Here is a 22216-nt window from a genome sequence, read left to right on the forward strand (position 1 = left end):
CTGCCAAGGCAGGGGGTCGGACTAGATGATCTACCTAGGTCCCTTCCGACTCTAGCTACTATGAAACTATGAAACTATAAAAAAAATGTTACCACAGTAAGAACAGATAGTCAGTTTAAAACAAAAGGAAGTCGTAGGGAAGCTCACATGCTACATCAGGCCCTGGCCCCTTATGTCCTTTTGTGGTATTATAACAACTTCCATCTTTAAAAATATGTTCCTTTCCCTGTCGATCTGTCAAAGCCCTCCACAAAAAAAGGGGGAAACTTCAGTAAATATTCAGGAGAAACAGTAGAAATGACTATGCACAAAGAGCTAGTAAGTTCACAAAATTAAAAATGGAAGATTTTCTCTAAACCTCTCTCACCTCTAGCCATGTTGGGGGTTACTCATAACAGCAACTTGTGTAATAATATTTATAGGAGCATGCAAAGTATTTATCCTTTTACAAAATACCTTTTAAAAATAAAGCTTAAATCTCAAATAGCACGTACATTTCTAAATTTTAAAAAATGTCCTTCAGACGATAACTAACCAGGGCATTAAAGCAAATGTAAGATGTTTACAAATAGAGATATAAATAAGTATCCTTCAGGGATACTGTATAGAATTTATTTTCCTTTTAAGATGATGAACGTTACGGCCTTCAATAGTTGACTATATCCATTTAATAAAAAGTTTTTTTCAAATAGCCTTGTATCTGTGATATGCCCTACTACAATATCTAATATTTAAGTTCATATGCACAAAGGATTGATAACCACTACGTAAAAAAAAAAAAAAAGAACAGAAGAAGGCAGATGAATCAAAGATAAATTTGAACTGGTTCTAAAACAGACTATTTTCATTCTGATATTTTTGATTCAGCCTAGCCAATAAATTCAGCTTCAAGCAATGTCATAGCAGTCCAAAAGAATTATTGGTACTGTTTTTCACTTTCTTTCTACCAACAGGTATAAGTGTATTTTAAGCCAGTAAATCAACAATTCTTTTAGATAATTTTTAGGATAGCAGAGACTAATGCAAGATAACAGTGAAAAATATTTCTCACTAGTCTCTTCAGATTTTTTAACTTTTAGGAGATCATGTTTCTTTTCTGGATTTTAAAACATTCAATTAACTATTTCAAGTATGAAAGCAATTAATAACAAAAATGATATATAAAATATGCAATAAAAAGTTTAACTGGTAAGACCGCTCAATCTTTGTATGATTGTACAGTGACTTTTAAATTGGAGTTATAGAACTATTATTTCAAAATCTAAACACAACCTTATTAAAAGCCTGCTGTTTAAAAAAGACGTACACTTGCAAAAACACCTGATTTCATTCAGAGAAGTAGGCTATGGGGACAACTTTAAATATATTCATGCTGAAGATCTGACACAACAAATCAAGCACTTTTAGCCACTGGTAGCTCCAATTCTTGCTTCCAGAAGAGGGGATCTTAAATATTTTTATAATGTGGACTACATTTTATTACAGTGCCAAAAGACCAGCTCATTTCTCATTTTTCTTTCAGCTGAAGACTGAACAACAGTCCAGTTGCTTACATAGAAATGTAATAGCAGGAAAGAATGCAGTGCATTTGAAGCCTCTTCTAATGTGATTTAACAACTGATGTTAAGAACCAGCAGCATGTGACTACCCATCAAGTACTCAAACCAAGGGAAGCTACACCAATACAAGTCATGTTTTATACCAGGGCAGTAGTTACACTGGAGACTTGTTGCACAGTAGTTACATTAGCAGATTTGAACTGCTGTTAAAAACAAATGAAGTAAAAGAAAAAGATCATGTTAGAAGGCTGAGGCAAGAATTTTTGTGGGTGGTATCTTTGATTGGACCAACTTCTCTCCCAACCACACAGTTGGGCCAATCAAAGATCCCACAAAAATCTTTGCCTCACATACTTCCTGGACCTTCACAGCTACAATACCATTTCAACCCTACCTCAGTATAGAAGAATTTCTTTAAAACCTTGACCTCTGTGTTTTTTGAATTCTTATGTTGCACAGACTAGGACTACTAAGGCCTCACGTTAGAAGAATTTATCAGAGAACTAAAGGAGACAACAGCAGAGTCAACTGTAATTAAGGAAATGTGACATCTGACTGTAATTAAGAAAATGTGACATCCATGGAAGACTGTTACTATCTATCTTTTCCCCATCCTCTGAAATTTAAGAAGGAAGCTTTCATTGTGATGACCATTTTGCTCCATTAACTATTAGTAGTAACTAAAGCAATTTTAGGAATTAATCTGATTGTGCAGGTTAATAACACCATGGACAACATCAGAGAATTACATACCTGTCAGGTACCCTTGGGGCAAAGCAGGAAGTTGTAGAATGAACACAAAGGACATTTTCAGCCCCAAGCTCCTGGATTTTAGCTTCCACACCCTGGAGGTCTGTGCGCAGCTCATCATTTTCTAATACATTCTCTATCACCACAGGCTCAAAACCTAACCCCACCAACAGAACCAAGACATTACTGTTTAGGAAGCAATAGTTTTTATCTGTTTATATCTTCAGATTAGATCCAGGTTGCACGTTTCTGATTTCCAGATTTTTTAAAAATTATTCACTTATTGCTAAAACAAAGGCTCGGGACATGATTCATAAACAATTTTGTCTTATGTTGACCATATAGTTGATAACTTCTCTGGCTCACACTGAAGATCCTGAACCTTAGGCAAAATCCAGCCCTCTTTGCAAGGTGGGCAGCAACTGTGAATCAGCAACTGCGAATCAGCAACTGCTTCAATGAGATTTCCAATACTGGTAAGCAGATTAATCCTTTTACCCTTTCTGATTTTATTTTTAAATGTTCAGGAGCCTAGAAGGAGAAGAAATAAAAATGACCCCCTTGCAAGATTCCAAACTGATGGAGTAGTGATGGTAACTAACTCCTTAAAAAAACACAACAGTGTTAACTAAATGTTAAAGTTGTAACTCGATGTTCCCCATAATTTTATTTTTACTTATTTATAACTCTCTTCAAAATGCTAATCAGAGGCTGAACATTTCCACATGTGCAGGAAGGGAAGTTTTATTTTTGGAAGTCTGAGTGAATTTGCTAACTCATTTTAACCCAATTTAAGTCAAGTGCTTATGAAGACAATCATATTTTAGAAATGTTCTTAAAGACTAGTTTACACACAAACTAAAAAAAAGAAGTTGAACTATATAACTGTACACTTCATGTGGTTATTACTTGCAAAAGAACACAGTAATGGGACAGGCCCTGGGGTGGCCATGGCATCCCCTAGGGCTACCCTAATCCTGCCCACACTTCCAGTCCTCTATGTCAGTGTTTTCCAACTATTTCCAACCCAAAGAACACTTATTTATTAAAAAAATTCTGCAGCACACCTGTTAAGGCATTCCCCATCCCCATATTCATAAGCTCATTGCTACAGCAAAATTCCACGGCACAGCCATTCAGAGGCTCGCAAACTGCGCATCCCCCACAGCCAACACGTGCAGTAGATGAATTTCCTTCTGCTCGGCTGGTTCTCAGTCTCCCCCACAGCCAACACATATGCAAGTCTTCTGTGAATACCTCATTGATGTGGCTTACTTGTTAGTGCTAGCCAGCTGGAGAATTTTTTTTCTCATTATTCCAAAATTCTCGCAGCACACTGGTTGAAAAGCACTGCTCCATATAAACCCACCCCACACCCTGATATCTCATCTTGCCTGTCAAGACCTGATGTTCCTTTGTTAGTGATTAGGAGAGTGCCCTTAAGTCCTGGAGTGTTCTCACTGTCCCCTACAACCAAACCAATCCTTCTGGGTCCCTGGGTCTTCAGCTCCCTAACCCCACACTACTTCATTCCCTGTCAGCGTCTTGCTTTACCTCTGCTGACTGGTGCCCAGCTGGCACTGCGAGCCAGTGCTCACCACCTATGGCCCAAATGGCATATACTGAAGCCTTGGAGCTTTTAAATGTGGCCTACTCCATCCCTATAGCCACACCCATGTTTCACAGAGGTTATTCCGTTCACAGTTTAGCTCTATTGTAGAGGCCTCAGCCGTCTTGGATTTAGCCTCCCTTTTCTTCAGCTGTAGATTTTCAAACCTGCCCCACTGATTCAGGCCCAGCTCTCTCAGCCTCAGCCCACTCTGGGTATCTGGTCTCCAGGCCCTTCAACCTGTCTTATGTGGGGTCTCAGCTCCTTCTGGCTCAGACTGCTCTCAGTTCTGCCTCCTCCTGATGTGTTAAGGCAGGGGTTGTCAACCAGGGGTATGCAGCAGCACTTCTGTTTTGTCACTGGCATGTCTGGTTTTACCAGCACGTGCAGGAGACCCCTCACCTCCCGCTCATCGACTGGCCGCCGGGGGTACCTCAACCAAAAAGGGTTGAAAAGCCTTGTGTTAGGGTTTCTGTCCCACACAGCCCACTGGGTTCCCAGACCCTTGAAGGGATCTATGCTGGATGCCCCTGGAGCACCCTTGTGGCCTCCACACCATACAGCCATATGCATGTCTCTGGTTTAAAAACTAGAAAATTTAAAAAGCAACCAAAAACCCCCACCAAGCAGCTGCTTCAAATTCAAAATTGGTCCCTTCATCCCAGTCATCATACCACTGCCAAACCACTGTCTCATTCTGTGGCTCCCTCTGCCCTGGGTGTACCCGCTAGGGCCTGCAGACCTTTCTCCCCATCAGTCTAAGCTGACAGAACCTCCCATCTCAGCAGGGTTCCAGGCACTAGGATCTCAGATTTATATCCCCTGGGCTCCTCCCCCTTCCGATCAGGTGTGCTTTTGATTGGCCGCAGGTGTGTCCCCTCACCTTAATGGGCAACTTACTGCATCAGCTGCAGTGTTCCCTTGCTGCCTTCCCTCCTGCAGCTAAACTCTGCTCAAGTATCTGGGGTTTTTTATGCTGCAGTCTCTCCCATAAAGTAACAGGAGCCCCTGGCTCCCTGTTACAAACATATACCAGATTAGTTAAAATATTTTTAATGTGAGGTTAACTAGATACATTGGTTCCATATCAGAATACCACTGATATAAGGAAAATTGACAGTACTGGCAATTGGCTTTTTTTGGGCTGATGTGGCTGATAATTTCGCCAATAAATGCCCTGTGCATGCGCACAGCCACAAAGCAGCCACAGGTAGCCAGGAGCGCAGCCCAGCAGCATGGAGAGCAGCTGGGTCTGGCTGGTAAGTCTGTTGTGAGAGAAGCAGGGAGGTGGGGGGGCACAGATGGAGGCCCCTGCAGTGAGGGAGAGAGTGGGAGTGGGGCTGAGGCAGGGGCAGGTGCTGCATAGCTGGGGCAGGGCGCAGGATGGAGTTGCAAGTGGCTTGACTGGGGGTGCACGGGGCGAGGGTGGTCCCCTCCTAGCACTGCTGTCGCCCGCCCTGAGCACAGCCCAGCCCCCTGCCAGGAAGAGCCCAGTGCTGCACCGGTCCCAGCCTGCAGCAGCAACCCGCCCTCGCCAGGGGTACATACCCCTATGCCTCCCAGGGTGTGTGCAGCAGTGGAAGCTGCTCCCCCTCCACAGCTCCGCCACTTGTGGCTCTGTCCCGCACCCCGCCACAGCTGTGCAGCACCTGCCTCTGCCCCACTCCCTCCCTTACCACAGGGGCCTCGATCTGCCCCGCCCCACGCCCCTTTCCCTCCCCGCTCACTCCTTCCGCCACAACACACTTACCAGCTGGATGTTGCTCTCCAAGCTGCCCAGCTGCATATTGGTAACTGAATTGGTATCGGCTAATAAGGCTTGTTAAAAATCAGCCACTGGTATCAGCCCCAAAAATCTCTATTGGCGCTCCCCTAATTTTAATTCATTTAAGTAGCTTAAATTTGCTTCTGTACATTTGTTTTTATTTTATAGCTGACCACTATCTGAGCCGCTACAGAGCAGATGCTGATATTTAAAATCTATACAGTTACTAAAAAGCACGATTATGTACATTAACTATGTAAGGGCTGTGTGATAAGACAGCTATTATTAAATTGTAATGTTTTAAAATCACAACTTTACTATTTGCAATATGCTCTACTTGTGTACAGTGTATCTGATAAGTAAAGCTGGTAAACTATTTGCCCTGCTTTTAAACCTCTTTCTGTTGTCTGTTAAATAAACAAAGAGAAAATTCATCACAATTTTCTGTACTTTTTGTCCTTGGAGGTTGTGCCTAGTGGCAGTAATGCTAGAGCAAAACCACCCAGCCTGGTGCACCTGTACAACTACTCACTGTCAAGAGAATTGGTGACCACCAGTAGCTGCTGCTGCATGGCACTCTAATCATGGGGCCTTTGTCTGCCACTAAGACCTGGCAGCGTTGGAGGCCTTCCTTTTCTGCAAGGACATGGAGCCACTTTTTGCTGCTCTCAGCACCTTCTTTGGCATCCTGGCCTCGGACTACTCCAAGACTCTGTACATCTTCTGTATACCATACTGAGCAGCCAAGGGGAGTATGATCTGCCTGGCCAATTTCTTGCTGAGCCAGGCCAAGATGGCAACTTGAAAAGCCACAGAAACAGGTTTGCAGGGCCCAGCTCTGATAACGCCCTTCAACTCTTCCACTTCCTGGCCTAGGCACATGTCAGATTTGAATTTGGACAATTCGCCTTGTGACAAAATGTGGACCATTTTGTGTAGCACTGGGCCATCAAGGGTACACTCTGCAGGGTGGAAGACAGACAACTAGTCTGGAGGGCATAGGGAAAGGGGGTTTCAATCTCCAGTGACAGTGTTTTTTACTGCTGACAAGCATTTCATGCTCAGGCCCAGAGATGACTGTATAACATTGCACTTCTACCATTTGTTGTTAATATTTGTATAATAAAAGTTTTAAAAAGTCAACAAAGACTTTCCATCATTTTTTTTGCTGAACGGTACTCAGCAAATAAAATGAGTAAAATAATTTGAACAACTACCCTCAAGAGTAACTTTCTCTTATAGATGACAGTCATATGATCTTCTTAGAATATCTCTTTTTGTAGCATTTGTACTCCATCTTTTATGAATTTTTATTTCCCGTCTCCCTAGCTCCTATTTCTGGCAGTTTAGTTTGCACATTAATTTCCATATCTGTAAAGTCTTTTCTATGGATTCCCATCAGGCCTAATTCTCCCTGCAGTGTAGTCAATGAGTAAAATTAAACTACTGTGTGGGTGCTTCCAGATCCACTCTTGAAATCATTGGAGAGGTGCCAGATTGGCTGGATGAAACACAGGCACACCCTCATACCCCCAGGAAAGTCACGGGATGGCATGAGCCATACGTGTTTCTCCTTCTCAGTCCAACCTTGTCCTTGTCCTTCAAGATTGACATACAGGGATCAAATTCTGATACAGGCCACCAGCTAAAGAACTTGAACCACACAACTCGAAGTGAAATAACTTACGACTCTTGACTGGCTTTTGGTCTGCGATCTAGGAGTAAAAATGGCCACATCTAATTGTGAAATCCTACCTGTCCAATACTGGCAGCTTTTTTTTTTTCCCTTGGAAGTCTATAATTCCTTTGATGATTTTGTGACATCAACCTCGTTTAAATTTTCAGAGTTCTGAACAGATCATTCAAGACTCCCCTTAGGCCAGGGGCAGGCAATTATTTTAGGCAGAGGGCCGCTTACTGGGTTTTGGCAAGCCAGCGGGGGCCGCATGAGAGGCAGCCAGGGACAGATAAATATTAATTTTCTAAATTTTTTAGAAGCCCCGTGGGCTGGATGGAATAGCCTGGTGGTTCGCATGCTGCCTGCGGGCCATATTTTGTCCACCCCTGCCTTAGGCTCTTCCTCTCCAATATAAAATTAGCAAGCTTAACTTGTCCTCAAGTATGTACACTTTGCTTCTCTACACAGTCATAGTATCTTCTGATGATTACTATGATTAAACATCTCTGCTTTTTATTTCTATTTGTTTATCTGACTGTTGCTGGAGAACACGTGTACAAATCCAGGACCACTATTAATAGGAAGGTATAAACATGCACAGTATGCATGCAGATTCTGTATTACATGGTCAGTTTATTCCCTTACCTGCAGTTATCATAGATTTAAAGCAAGATTTCTGGTCTATACGTGGCCAAATAATATATTTTGCTTTTGGTTTCTTGTGCCGAAGTGTTAAGAAACAAAGGGTTAGACTCATGCCGGTTGCCATGGGAACCACAAAACAACTGGTCACTGTCCGGACACCTGCACATAAGAAGTAAACTAGAGATTAATTAGAAGCATTTTCTAATTGACACAGGCACCTACAAAAGAGAAGTGTTATTGGTTTCACACCTACCAGCCAGCTTTATAATGTCCAGAACTATCAAATTAGTAAGTTTGTTCACAAGGCTAGAACCTGCTGCTTTAGGCTGGACAGCAGAAATATCACCTGACCTTCCGATTCCATGGATCAACCTGAACAAAAGAGATTGAAAACATACATCAAGAACAGTCAAAGTCCTAAAGCAATATTTCCTGATAATCATATTAGGAAAATAACTTATCCAATGCAATACCAAAATCAGACAATGGTCCAGTTGGTCTAATAAAAGGTATCATTTTGGAACCAAGAGTTCTAGTTTTTTGTAAAATCAGACAATGAACTTCATTATAATAGTCTGTACAACATTAAACATAAGACTGGCTATTGTACTCAATTCTGAACAGAAAATCATCAAAAAAGTCTTGTTAAGCACACTAAATAAATAGAAGGCCTATAGAAGGCACTGGTTTAGTGACAGGCAGATTTACTTAAGAAAGCTCTATGATATTTCTCAGATTAACTGTAGACGCTTCCATATTTTATGCACTCAGCAGTAATCCTTTGCAAAGAATAACAAAAGTCAGTAGTATAATAGGTACAGTGCAGCAATGGGATTATACAAATGCTCTGCCTGACAGCATTCCCTCTAAGCTGTGTGGCATGTGCGGCCACACAGGCACACTCATGTTGCACTGCCAGGTGTGCCTGCATGGCCGTGCACACCGCACAGCTTAGAAGGAATGCTGCTGCCTGATAGGTGTTATATCTGAAGGGCAAGCAGGGAGCTGAGGAGATGACACATTTATATTGGAACATTTAACTAATTTATGCTGACATTAAAAAAAAGCAGACATAAGTTCCTGAACCAGGGTAATTTTGGCCATTCTGGTATAATATTGTCTCTAACAGAATCAGAGGTAAAATTATATCTGTGTAAGTTACACAGCTATAGATGTCATGTGTTTGCAGCTTAGCCTGGAGTAGTCATTCTCTCAAGGTAAGCAAGCAATCACTTACTTGCCCAGGAAATAGATAAGGTACTGCAATAGCCACTTTCTACATGCAATTACACTGAGATAGCTATAAATATGTTCACGCCAGGTCTTGTTATAATTTACACTGGTAGACAAAACAAGGCCCTTGTTTAAATTTTTAACAAATAAACGCAGTGAATTCCTTTGCCTCTTCTTCTTTACTTATCATTTCTGCACATCCCACAATCTGCCATCTCTTCTGCTTCTGTCTAGTTCCACCTTGCTTTTCACTCCTGCGTGTTTCCAATACTACTCAAATTAAAATTATCAACATGGAATATTATTTAACACCTTCCAAGCCTGAAGAATCATATGGCCCTTACCCACTTATAGATATAACTTCACAATCCTGTGAAATACAGCAGCTACTTAAAGCATGTTCTACGACTATATACATCCATTCAGAGCAGTGGTTCTCAACTTTTTTAAACTTGAACAAATCTTCCGTAACCCTTATGAATAGAATGGCACCCAATTTCAAAAACTGATTTATAAAATGCAGTGCTTACTTCCTTGCACAGGGGCTTGACAATGGGGATGGGGGATCATCCAAGCAGGGACAAGCCTGAGCCTGTACTTATCTGCCAAGTTTATCTACATTTATCTTTTCTCTTAACACTTCACTTATCTCCTCACAGTTCACAGCAGCCTTCAACCCAACCTGATGACACTCTGGTTGAGAATTACTGGTTTGGAGCTTTAATTCCATTTTTGACATGGCAACAAGTTGGACTCTGGCTACATATACTCTCTGAAAAGTGGATGGGTTTAACTCTGAAAAGTTAGATGGGTTGAATGAAGTTTTTCTCCTGCTTCAAATTTAATTGTGGTAATAGTTAACTGGCTTGGTAAGTAAAATAAGTTTGCATATAATAATGTTTTGTTCCCATTTCTCCTGCTGTTCTCTTAATATCTCTCCCTTACTTGCTCTGCCTTTTCTCAGTCTACACATTCTTTTTCTCTCTTCCCATAGCTTGGGTCCCTGGGTTCCTTGATCCCTTTGCCCACTCATTTTGTTTACAACTGGGCTGAAAAGAAGAGATGGTTCTTAAACCAATTTGCTTTCTCCACTTCCAAAATCACCCTTCTATTGCAAGAAGAACTGAGTAGAGATAGAACTGATCCTTCCTCTTAGAACTCTCTCCCCCACATTGCTGAAGCTATAGGTTAAATGGATCCAAGGTGACGATGCTCTCAGTCCAGTTGAATGATGTTGCCAACTCAATTCCCTGCAATATATTCAGCTTCCAGTCACAGAGCAGTACTTTAGGAAAGGGAGGGCAAGGAACAGTGAAGCTCCTCATACTTCAATCACACCAGAACCTGAAAAACTGGATAACCTGGAAGGAACAACATATTCTAGGATGTGGACAGGGGATGTAACATTTGAAGCATTTCAAAGAGCAAGATGGACAGATGTATATACTCTTTGAAGTGTTCCAAAAAATGGCAGAGGCGCTCCAAAAGTAATCCTGAAGGAAGCAACTACATTTAGAAGCGCTTAAAAATGAAGCACTTCCTGTTATACATACATGCTCTACAGACCACAAGGGAAGGCTCAAACCTCCAGCATCCCATGATGCTCTGCTCACACCCTGCCCCGCCCCATGAAAACAGTGGCGCGCTGCATCAGTGAGTGCTCTCCAGCCAACTCCGTCTGCACTGTCCCAGAGCACCATGTCTGGAACCAGGAAACTGGAGGCTTTTTGGGACTGGGATAGCTTGGAACCAGGAGAACGGTGGCCCCTGGCCCTCCCTACCAGAAACGGGAATCCTGTTCTCCAGCTCCCAGTCGCCACATCTCTCTCCATACCTGGTCTCCCAATTCAGGGGGGGTGTGGGTGAGGAGTGGGGGGAGAGGTGCTCCAAGACAACAGAGGCAGAGCAGACAGAAGAGCACTCACTAACATTGGCACTGTTCTTGCCAACTGCCTCCTTCCTCCCATGTGGGGAGAGGGGAAGAAGGAAGCAGACCCATAGCCAGGGTTTACAGAGTCACACTGAGTCTGCTCCTCCCTATCCACTGCGGTTGGTGGGAGAAAAGGTACAAGTCACCACAGTTCCCTTAGCCGGGGACCATACCAGTTCATGCAGTCACAGTGACTGCAAGACACTGCAGCTAGGGGGCACAGCAGAGGACTATACATCTATCTGCAGCTGAAATGCTTCACTTTTGAAGCACTTCGAAGTGCAGCTGCACTCTGATATAATACTTTTGTTACACACAATGCTTTACTACTCAAAAGATTTACTACTGAAAAAGCTGATGCAGAAAATTACATGTTTCATATAATGAGATTTTGTTTTTAAAAGCTTTCAAGATCACGGATAACTGGATACATTACAATAAGCAGTTTTAAGACTTTAACAATAACACAGTCATATTAAAATAACTTACACAATTTACCTGTAATGCCGACGGGCAACAAGTCCTGATGCCACTCTTCCTTCCCTCTCACCCACACCACAATTCCCCAGAAAATTGTTGCTATCCATAATGGCAAGTTCATGAAGAAAGAGTTCAATGGTACTTTCATCCCATCCATCTTCAGGACACTTACCCTACAGAATAAATAATAATGTAATAAAACTAATGTTCAGATAATTAAAAAATAACAATAAGATTTCTTTCAAGAGGTTGCTTTATTAACTTTACTTTACTTTATCTTCTTTTATGTACTGAGAAAACCTGAAATATTATAGAAATGATATACACTTTTTCCAGGATAGAAAATTAAACATTAAATAAATAAATAAATAAATCACACGATAAATTCTCCTTATGCTCAATGCAATATGATAACATTAATAGGTCTTGGCATAATAAATCTAAAGTATTTTTCAACATGTATGACATTTTAAGCTTTGTGACCTAGCCAGCAGAACAAACAAAAATTAGGAAATTTCTTACTTCTTGGAGCATGTATATAAGATATTTGATTATGTACTACATGTAGTTCATTGGGAGAACATTACTGATCAAAAAGGAGAAAATGCAAGACAATGAGGATAATACACAACCAAAAATATCAGAGTAAAACAAATTCAAACACATTAATTACCTAACGGAATAAAAAGTATGTTCGCGTATGACACATTTTCCTACTCTATACGTTTTACCTCTTCCTTGTACTGTACACTTACAAGCATGGCAAGGAAATTTACAGGAAAACAAGGAACTAATTCAAGAGGTCTGAAATCAGATGCTGCACTTTTCTCTTTCTTCATACTCCGTTATTTACTCTGACCCCCTTTGAAAAACATTCAGAGACCCTCAAATAAGAGATTCACTAAAGCTGGGACAGTGGTGATGGTGTCCAGGTCCTAGTGCCTGCCCATCTCTGACTTGAGCTAGGTCATTTCAGCTTGCTGTCTGAAAGGTTGATCACTATATACTAGTTCCCTTTTTCCTTGCAGTACCTTGTACTGTCACAATATGCAAGACAAACTTCAGAGCAATGTGAATTTTAAGTGGACAGTGTCTCTGTAAATAGTTGGGAAACTGAATCTGAAGCTCCAGGAAAGGGGGTAAAAAAAAAAAAAAAAAGAGAGAGGGGTCACACATTTAGCATGAACCAAGTGAAACACTAAGCTATCATAAATAAGGAATGCCTGTCTGAATCCAACAGCAAAAATATATGATATGACATCATGTCCAGCTGTCTTTGACTTCAGTAAAGTTCACAATTCAACCAAACAGCAAAATTAACACTGGTCATTTTCACCAGATATAACACAGGATGGGAAGCAATCCTTCCTCCCTCTGCCCTCCCCCACCCCCAGCTACCTACTTCATTCCCTTCCAATCAGGTGCCCACAGACATAACACTTCAACCATTCCAAGAATCTAATTGATTGGAAACCAGCTCACAAATGTCCCAATTCAGAGGTCTTCACATACACTGCCAAGGGCTCTAAGCAGAAGTCACCTTTTAGGCATTTAGTGGTATCAAACTGCCACTAAGGGGTGGTAGTGAATACCCAGCCCAGCTTGTGTCCTCGTGGTGTCCCAGTTGCCCAGTATACCCCGAACAGGGGAGGAAAGCCCCAATTTGCTGCACACCAAGAAAAAAAGGAACGTATCTAACTGCCTGCAATTGCAATGCCCTGATCTTTCTTCTTACACTGAGTTCAACAGAATCATAGAGAAGTCAGGCTAGAAGGGACCTCCAGAGGTCACCTAGTCCAACCTCCTGCCTGAGGCAGGGTCATCCCTATCCGAGCCATTCTATACAAATCCCTGCTCTAACCTATTAGTAAAACTACACAGTCTACCCTGATACAATCGCAGGACAACACTCTAACCCAGTGGCTCCCAATCTGTGTTACAGGTACCACCAGTGGTACGCAGACAATCTGTCAGTGGTACACATTAACAGATTTATAATTAACTTTATATGACAAAAATTTGCTGTTGGTAAGTATTGTTTTACATTGGTGGTGCATAATCTGTCAGAGTTTGGGAACTGCTTCCTGCCACAAGGAAGGGAGGGGGATGATGGCAGCCAATGTCCTGTTATGTCAAGAGCTGTTAAAATACAATTGAGTGAGTGGTTAAAGGAAGAAGGCCAAACCCCACTACTACAAGAGAAGGCAAAAACACCCACAGGACATACCAATCTGACCATGGGGTAAAATTCCCTTCTGCCCCCAAATATGGCAATTAGCCTGACCCCGAGTGGAGCTCATAGACACCAACTTTCTTTTTTGCTGGGGGGGGTGGTGCTAAGATGATGGACATGTGGAAAGTTTTACACATTTCAAGTGACAGCCCTCTTCCTGAGGGGGGCCAGGGTACTCAGGCCCTCACATACTTGGCACCTCTGCCATAACTAGGGAACTAACAAATTTAGTGGTGCTGCACCCAAATTTTGTGATTCAAGCATGGCACTGAATGCCATTTTTGCAGCACAGCACAGCACAGCACAGCAGCCCCCCTCTGTCTCTCCCCCCACGCCAACACCTCTGGTGGAGGGATCCCAGAAATCCAACCTTCCCTGAAGATTGACAGATGGCCGTCTGTCAATCTCCAGGGAGGGGCAGGACTTCTAGGAGCCCTCAGCCAACCAGAGGCATTGGGGGGTGGCCCGCTGCACCCTGCCATGAAAATCTCTGCCCCTCCTTTCCCCACTCCATGCTTCAGGCTGTTTTTGCAACTCTCTTCCCCCTCCCCTCCGATTTCATGTTTTTTGATGGGGGCCATGCTCTTCTGTAGTTCCCACAAAAATCGCAAATTTGGTAGGTCCCTATATATAAGCCGGAATCTCTGGGTTTAAGTCTCAGCATAAGCACTGGCATACTTCACATGAAATCTCCAGCCATAGCTGCAGCCAACCCCCGATGCTTCTGAAGAAGGCGGGAAAAAAAGAACAACCCAGCACTTGCAGCACCAGAAAGAGAAACTCCTTTTCAATCTCATATGGAAACCAGCCAAGCCCAGAAGTATGGGGAATACCCATAATGGAGCATAGGCATAACTACTTCTAGGTCATCCCCGGCCAGTGCTTGCCCAGCCTCTTCTTGACCACCTCACGTGACAGAGAGCAGCTGAGTTCAATAAAAACCATCTTTGCATATTACCAAAATCTGACTGGAGGTATCTGGGTGTATGCGTGTGTGCAAGAAGTGGGGAGTGGGGTGTTTTTCCAGGCAGCCCAAGGTCTCCACTGGGGACTGCCCAAGGTCTCCACTGCTTTTAAATAGCATTGTTCTCCAACCTACTTATCAATTTCATTCCACTGGTGGGAACTGACCAGGTCTGGGGGCATCCCAGGCTGATCTGGGGTAGGGGGAAGAGGTTGCCAGCTGGGTAGAGCGTGTTGACAATCTTATGTGGACTTTAGATTATGGATTGTATAGATGGTTTAGATAGGGATGATCCTGCCTCAGGCAGAAGGTTGGACTAGATAACCTCTGGAGGTCCCTTCCAGCCTGACATCTCTATGATTCCATGTTCTCCTGCTTCTGGGTTCCCAGGGTGCTGCCCAAGTTCTCTGTGTCCAGTGCCAGGAATAGAATGAAAGGGATCAGTGGCTTGGGAAAAAGTGCCGTTTAAAAGCTGTGGAGACCTTGGGCATATATCTATCCGACCCGCGGGGCCCCTAAAATATTTAGAAAATTTATATTTATCTACTCCTGGCTACCTGTCACACGGCCCTGGATGGCTTGCCAAAACTCTAAGCAGCCCTCTACCCAAAATAATTGCCTGCCCCTGTCCTATACTGTTATCACATCCCAACCTCTACTTGACAGTGCCCACTATGATGTTTTGTTTAACTCTTTCCCTGACTGATTACACGGCATTTATTACTATGGTTATTCTTTTCTCTTTGTTTTGCAATTTAGGCCTGCATATTGTAAATCTTCTACACCAATGGTTCCCAATCTGTGGTATGGGTTACCACCAGTGGTATGTGTTAACAGATCTATTATTATTACTTTATATGACAAAAACTTGCTGGTGCTACTTACGGTTGTATCACTTTAAACTGGTAGTGTGCAATCGGTCAGAGTTTGGGAACCACTGCTCTACACTGTATTTTGCAACTGTCTGTATTAGGTACGTGCCTGGAAGTTACAAATGGGGACAGCACAAAACCCCTTTGACTTTCTATTGATTTAAGACCATACATAGCATTTAAAATTAAGCTTAGTACTATTACACAATAGTTAGCAGATCATTATGCAACTACTTTATATTGCTCAACATCATTCCCCAGCTAAAGATAAATGGCAAACATTGCTTGCCAGGGAAGGAATTGTACCTGATTTACACATCAAAGAGCAACTCAGAACCACCCACAAAGACACTCCCATGCACCCAGCTTTCCATCTCCAGCTCCCTCTGTGCAAAAATGAAGTTTATTTCCTACCTATGGGTACTTTTTACCATCCATGCTTTTCCTAGAGCCTGACAAAGTGCCTTTGAGCCCAAAAGCCAGCCGGAAAGGATATATGTTTGCGGTTTCCCAGTGGATCTAATAAAAGGTAGCATTTTGGAACCAGGAGTTCTAGTTTTTTGTATGTCTTTTTGTCTCAGACCAACACAGCTACCAAGCACATGCCTGAAATACTGCTGGCCTGCACTTTAGCCTCCGTGTGAAACTCCAATTCAGTGGGAGTGAGGAGTGGTGACAGGATCAAGTCAGCTAGCTCAGCTCTGACTGTCCATGACTGACGTGTTTTTTTCCCCAAATTTAATGACACGAAAACATCAGCGTGCACGCTGAACACCTGAAGTATTATGTATCGTACAAGAGCGGAAGGGATGGCACAAGTGCAACTACGAGAATTACCCCGGGGGCTCGGCGCGCCCCGCCCCCACCCCGAGGCTCAACCGGTGCCCAGCGCCCGTGGGCGGAGCGGGGCTGCGCTCTCACCGCCACACCGACAGGGGGCGCCCGGGGGGGGGCGGAGCGGCGAGGGCGCCCGTTACCTGCTCCAGCAGCGCCCGCAGGCGGAGCTCGTGCGCGCGGCGACCCTGCGCCCCCTGCCGCACGTAGGCTGCAGCCACCAGCCTCTCGCTGGCAGAGAAGTTCTCGCCGTTCATGGAGCAGGCGAGAGCGAGTGAGCGACTACCCGAGGAACGCCCGCGTGATTGAGGCAAGCGAGCGGTCTGCGCATGTGCGGGATTAGAGTGTGACGCAACCGTCCGGGGCGGGGTTCGGTCCCCCACACACGTGGGTAGGTGGTGCTTACTGGTCCCTGCCCGGTTGCGTCATACTGCCCCTACGCATGCCCGAATCCCACGGGGGCCTCACTTCGCTGTGTGCGCCTGCGCGATGGCGGCTGTAGGCTGGGTTGCCAGGCCTTGGAGTGTGGGGCTTGGTCCTCAGGTTGCCATGGGTCGTAGGGCCCCTCTTGCCTGTTACACTGGGCGGGTGCAGCCCCGACAGAATCAGAGGGTGAGGCTGGAGGGGACGTCACGAGGTCACATCTAGTCTGGGGGTCCCCACCTGGGTCCGAGCAAGAATTTGTCTGCCCGGCTCTCAGAAACAGATGGGGCCCCACGTGGCCCCTGCCCACCCCAACGTGTCTGATACAGCCGGTAGGGCCACGCTGTCCACTCCATGGGGCTCTCCGGGGGTGTGGAAATGCCACAGCAGGGAAACAGTGCCACTGCTACTGGGCTGCTGCCAAATTTTCAGACCTGCAGGGAACCTGGTGCGGGGGGCTGGATCTGGCCCACAGACCACTCCTGCTTTAGATGGAAAGCATGCATGGGCCTCTATCCACCATATACTTGCATTGATAGCTTATGTAAGCAAAGGTAGCTGCATATGTGCCCCAAATTAAGCATGTGTGTTAATATACTCAGAATCGGGCCCATGGGGGATGTACACCATGATTCTCAAATCAGAATTCTGCAGCACCCTGGGGTGTCACGAGAGCTTTTTCAGGTGCTGTGCAGTGCCACTCAGTTCTAGCATCCTTAGATACACAAACAGCTACACGATTCACAAGATAAACCCAGAGATTTTTAATAGAAATCCACAGTGTCAAAAAACCTTCTGACGTGTTAGGGTCTGAGTTCTTTTCAACTGAAGACTTGCTCTATTATTTGTCGAGTCAAAAGGACAAGCAAAAGCTAAGAGCTGGCATTTTCTGAGGAACGTCTTGAGTCTAAAAAAGTGGAGAACCCCTGGTGTACAGAATACATTTCTGAGTTGCTTCAATATTTTTTTCTTATTAAATCCTACATAGTTTGATAGTTAGACTAGACAGGATTAACATTTTTTTATTTCAAATGTTTGTTGTATAAAATCAGCAGCACATTATTTTGTATTAAATGAGTTTAAGTTATGTAGCACCTGTCAACTCTTTGTTAAGAACACTGCTTTGGTATTTATACGTACAGTTCACTACTTCAGCTGAATGTGTTTGTTTCTTGACCAAGTCATTTTTAGGTCCTATATAAATATTAGACCCTTCTGGCAGACTGTGTTTAATAACACTAACAGAAAATAAAAGTATTAGAAGAAAGCATGCTATGAAAACGTAGAACATTTCAATATTTCTCTGCAAAACATAACATTATATTCTGTATATATGGCTGTCAGATTTCAAAATACTGGGTTCCTTCTTGAAGGAGAAAGAATGATATAGACTAAGTTATTTTTATTAGGTATAGAATATGATACATTAATTATTTTCATATCACAGTAATACCTTGTATTTTGTTTGTATACAGAAGTATAGTCACATATTCATCAATTTAATTTATACAATTACTTTGATAACAGGACATTGTTGAGGTGGAGAAGCTTGGGAAATTGCTATGTGAGGGGTTGCATTACATACAAAGTAGTTATTGAACTGAGTGAATGGACTGATATCCATTTTGATGTCTCCACTTGCCATCACTCAGCACAGCCACTATCAAAAACTACTTAACTTTTCTTGGTTTTATGTTAATGCTTTATGCTTGTCCTTTCACAGCAACTGATGAGTTCACAAAAGCTTATTTTGTATATGGTTATTAGTCTATAACTGCTTGAATTCAGACTAACACAGGTAACTACCTCTCTTGGTTCTGTCTGTCACATATGGTCACATTTCTTTGTTCTTTAAAGCTTCTCATAGTCATATACAAATGTGAACTTTTTATCCCCATTTGGTTGAACAAATTTATCTGCTTATTTGACTGTTCACAGGAAAGAAAAGAAAAAAATCAGAGTTGTCTTATTCAACAAGTCTTTGGTCAGGTCTGACCTGAGTGGTGGCATGCTATACCAATCCCTGGATAAAGACACTTCTCTGTGGACAGAAGTATGCTTTAGTCTGCTTTGGCTTGTCTTGGAACAGCTGGTGGAGATCCTGCATGGGTAGATAAATTCCTTCTGTTTGCCTATGCAACAGATGATGGCATAACTATTATGGAAGAGTTGCAGACAAGCTGTTTGTCATTCTGGAAAAAGAGTTGCATTCATTATTTCTTTGAGAGGGTGTACAGTCTCTCCACAAAATACCAGCGAGGCTATTTCTTTATAGCAGAAATATAGGAACGATATTTTTTAAAACAGAATTCTGGCTAGATTTCAAATTTTGTAATTAGAATATTTATATATCTGTTCTCTAGCAACTTAGTTTTGAAGTCTTACTTTTGAAGTCTTCTTTCACATTATAGTTCTGTCTTTAGCAAGTTAAATAACAATGGAAAGGTACATAGTGACCTTTCTATCTGTAATAAACTGTAGCTGTAATCAGCTTGATTAAGGATCTGTGAGACTTCTTGATGAAGTAATGCTATACCTATTTGTCTTTCTGTTCATAGTTTAACTGATAAGGTTATTTGGCTTATTCAAACATAGAAGAGTTCTGTTTTAAATTAATTCCTTCACCCTCATCTTAGAAATAAAAATGTTTTGTTTTAAAATTCAGCTATTATAATCCACTGGACTAGTATCACTTCAAGGAATATCTTTGTTTTATTCCTTACTTGAAGGTATCACCAGAGGGCGCCCAGCTAAAGCAAAAAACCCCCAAACCCCACATACTTTAAGAAAGCAACCATGAAAACCTACTTCTACTTCTACATATCCTCTTTGGAATTTTCCCTCTATGTCCCTATGTTTTCAAACTGTAAAATGTAAATTATAAATATCTAGACAGATAGTCAGATGGATTAGTTTTGGTGTTCAAATAAAAGAAAAAGTGATGGACTATATCAAAGAAAAGAAATAATCCAGACATTTCAGCATTTATTTAAACTAATAATTAGTACTTAATGGTTAATCCAGAAACTTGAGATAATTAAATATGACAGTTTGTAAATTATATTTAATAAAAGATTACTTTGAACTATGGGCCTTTGCTAGCTAATATTTTGAGCCCTACACTATAAGTCTATGAATGAGCAATGAGAAAAGATGTTCAGATTATGGGTGTGTGAAAAAAAATCACAGAACTTCCATACCATAGGGAGAAGATCAAAACTGTGTTAATATGTCCCGTAATACGTAGAGTAATACGTCTCTGAAGAAGGAAAAGGAGAGATAGGAAGAGTTTTCAGTTGGTTCCTTTACTGAAAGAAAATAATTTTACATTTGCCCTGCTCAATAGCTGCAAAATGAAATAGCCTAAACACTATAATATATAACTAATATACCCGTGTGGAGATGTGCTGGGCCTGATGGTCCATTTTGCAGAACAAGTGTAAAATTCTCCCATTCTGGTTTGGTAACTTGTTACACCCAGTTTGCATAAAGATGGAAGACTATGACATGCAAGACTGGAAAATCAGGCCCTATATTTCCTCTCTTCACATAAAAAATTACCAAGCATAAGAAGTTAATTAGTTTGGGTTCATACTAGGGATATATTTTGCCAAATATGCTCATATTCAACAACAATAAATTTAAAAAATGCAAGTAAGATTTTATCACATGATTCTGATATTAATAGTTATATAAACAAATCATACACAGTTTGGTTCCAAAGTCCAATGCTAGCTGTTAAGATGAGATAAAACAAAGACCAGTTAGGTATATGTCTGACTGTTACTTTTATCCATCACTGAACAAAGGAACCTTCTCAGTTTTTCAAGTGGTATGTTGAGTATACCACCAAGTTGTACAGTGATTGATATTGCTCCCACTTGCATTTTACTTTGTGATTCTTGATCCTGAAATATACCTGCTTTGTGCAGGTGTATTTCACTGAAGTACTGGGTACTGCACTGATGCAAGGATCCCTAAACAAGGCAAGACTGTGGTCTTCTCAGAGCCTATACAGGAATACAATCTATGATAACCTCTTGTCTAGATAATAGATGGTAGCTTTCAAAATGTGATTATAGGAACCCAAAACAACACGCATACCTAGTGAAGTGTTTCTACTTTCACATGGAAACGAGAGGCTTGGATGGCCAGTACAGTGGAGAAATTGTTGGGAGGGAGAGAAACTGGAGATGCTGGGGGCTGGTAACTGTTACCGTGAAAGAGAGGCCAGTGTAGGATTCTGGAAGAAAGCAAATTAGCAGGATGTTTCTGTGAGCAGGATCTGTTCTGATTAGCACGACACAGCTAAGTGTTTGTAACTGAATCCTATTTAGGTTTCAGAGTTAATAATGCATGGAGGGAACAGAGTAGGTCACACCTCTTCTATTGTTTCACACTGTCCTCAGACAGACATCAGCTGATCCCAACATGAGTTACACTCCTTTCAACAAGTTTCCTTTCAGCCACCAGCTCAAAATTTGATCTGTTATCGTAAAAGAACAAATTCCAGGGGACAACTTTGCAACCAAAAGTGAATCCCGTGTGAAACACAGGCACAGGCCTCACAAAGCGTGGCCACTGCAGGAAATCATTTGATGCTTCCAGTAAGAAAATCATAAGCAAGGCTGGAGATCAGCCTTCAGCGACTTGGGAGTCTCCTGACAACCACATTGCTGGAGCAAACACATGGGCCACAAACCCACTAGGCAGCTCACTTTGCACACTGACAGCTAAGGAAAGGTGTTTTCTAGTTTTAGATGGGGTGGGATGGGACTTTAGAGACTGCTGGGTCAGATGCTCTGATGAATGGGTCATACATAATAATATAGAATACATCACATGGCCTCATAATAGAATACTCCAGCCCTTAATTTCTATGATTAAATAAGATATTATATTATATATTAAGGGATGGAATAATATAATATAATATAATATAATATAATATAATATAATGCGATGGGATAAAGACTCGGCGCCCAGCAGGCAGAGCCGGAACAGGACAGGGCGGTCCGGTGCCGTGACCTGCCTCCCCGCGCTACTGGCCCTTTAATTCAGGTGAGTGTTGGCACGGAGCCCTGGCCCCGCCCCTCAGGGGCACGCATGCGCTGTGCGGGCGCTAGGAACCTCTGGCGCCATGGGCGGGCGCTGAGCAGGGGCGCCCATGGCGGAGCGGCGCGCGGAGGAGCCGGACGACCGGCTGTTGTTCTCGGAGCCGGAGCCGGAGCCGGGGCCGGG

The 22216-nt window shown here is 42.6% G+C and overlaps 1 protein-coding gene across 1 annotated transcript in view; it reads right to left on the reverse strand.

Moving 5' to 3' along the window:
* SEPSECS (Sep (O-phosphoserine) tRNA:Sec (selenocysteine) tRNA synthase) overlaps positions 1–16865 on the reverse strand; it is a 48804-nt gene extending 31939 nt beyond the window's left edge. Inside the window, exons 1-5 of the mRNA XM_019553268.1 lie at positions 16696–16865; positions 11668–11822; positions 8260–8378; positions 8007–8165; positions 2313–2466 (exon numbers count right to left, since the gene is read on the reverse strand). Coding sequence (XP_019408813.1) covers positions 2313–2466; positions 8007–8165; positions 8260–8378; positions 11668–11822; positions 16696–16809 — 701 coding nt within the window. The 5' untranslated portion in view covers positions 16810–16865. The remainder of the gene's footprint in view (positions 1–2312; positions 2467–8006; positions 8166–8259; positions 8379–11667; positions 11823–16695) is intronic.
* Positions 16866–22216: the final 5351 nt, after the last annotated feature.

The sequence above is a fragment of the Crocodylus porosus genome, unplaced genomic scaffold (assembly GCF_001723895.1).
Source record: "Crocodylus porosus isolate Cpor-Errol unplaced genomic scaffold, CroPor_comp1, whole genome shotgun sequence".
Taxonomy (NCBI): domain Eukaryota; kingdom Metazoa; phylum Chordata; order Crocodylia; family Crocodylidae; genus Crocodylus; species Crocodylus porosus.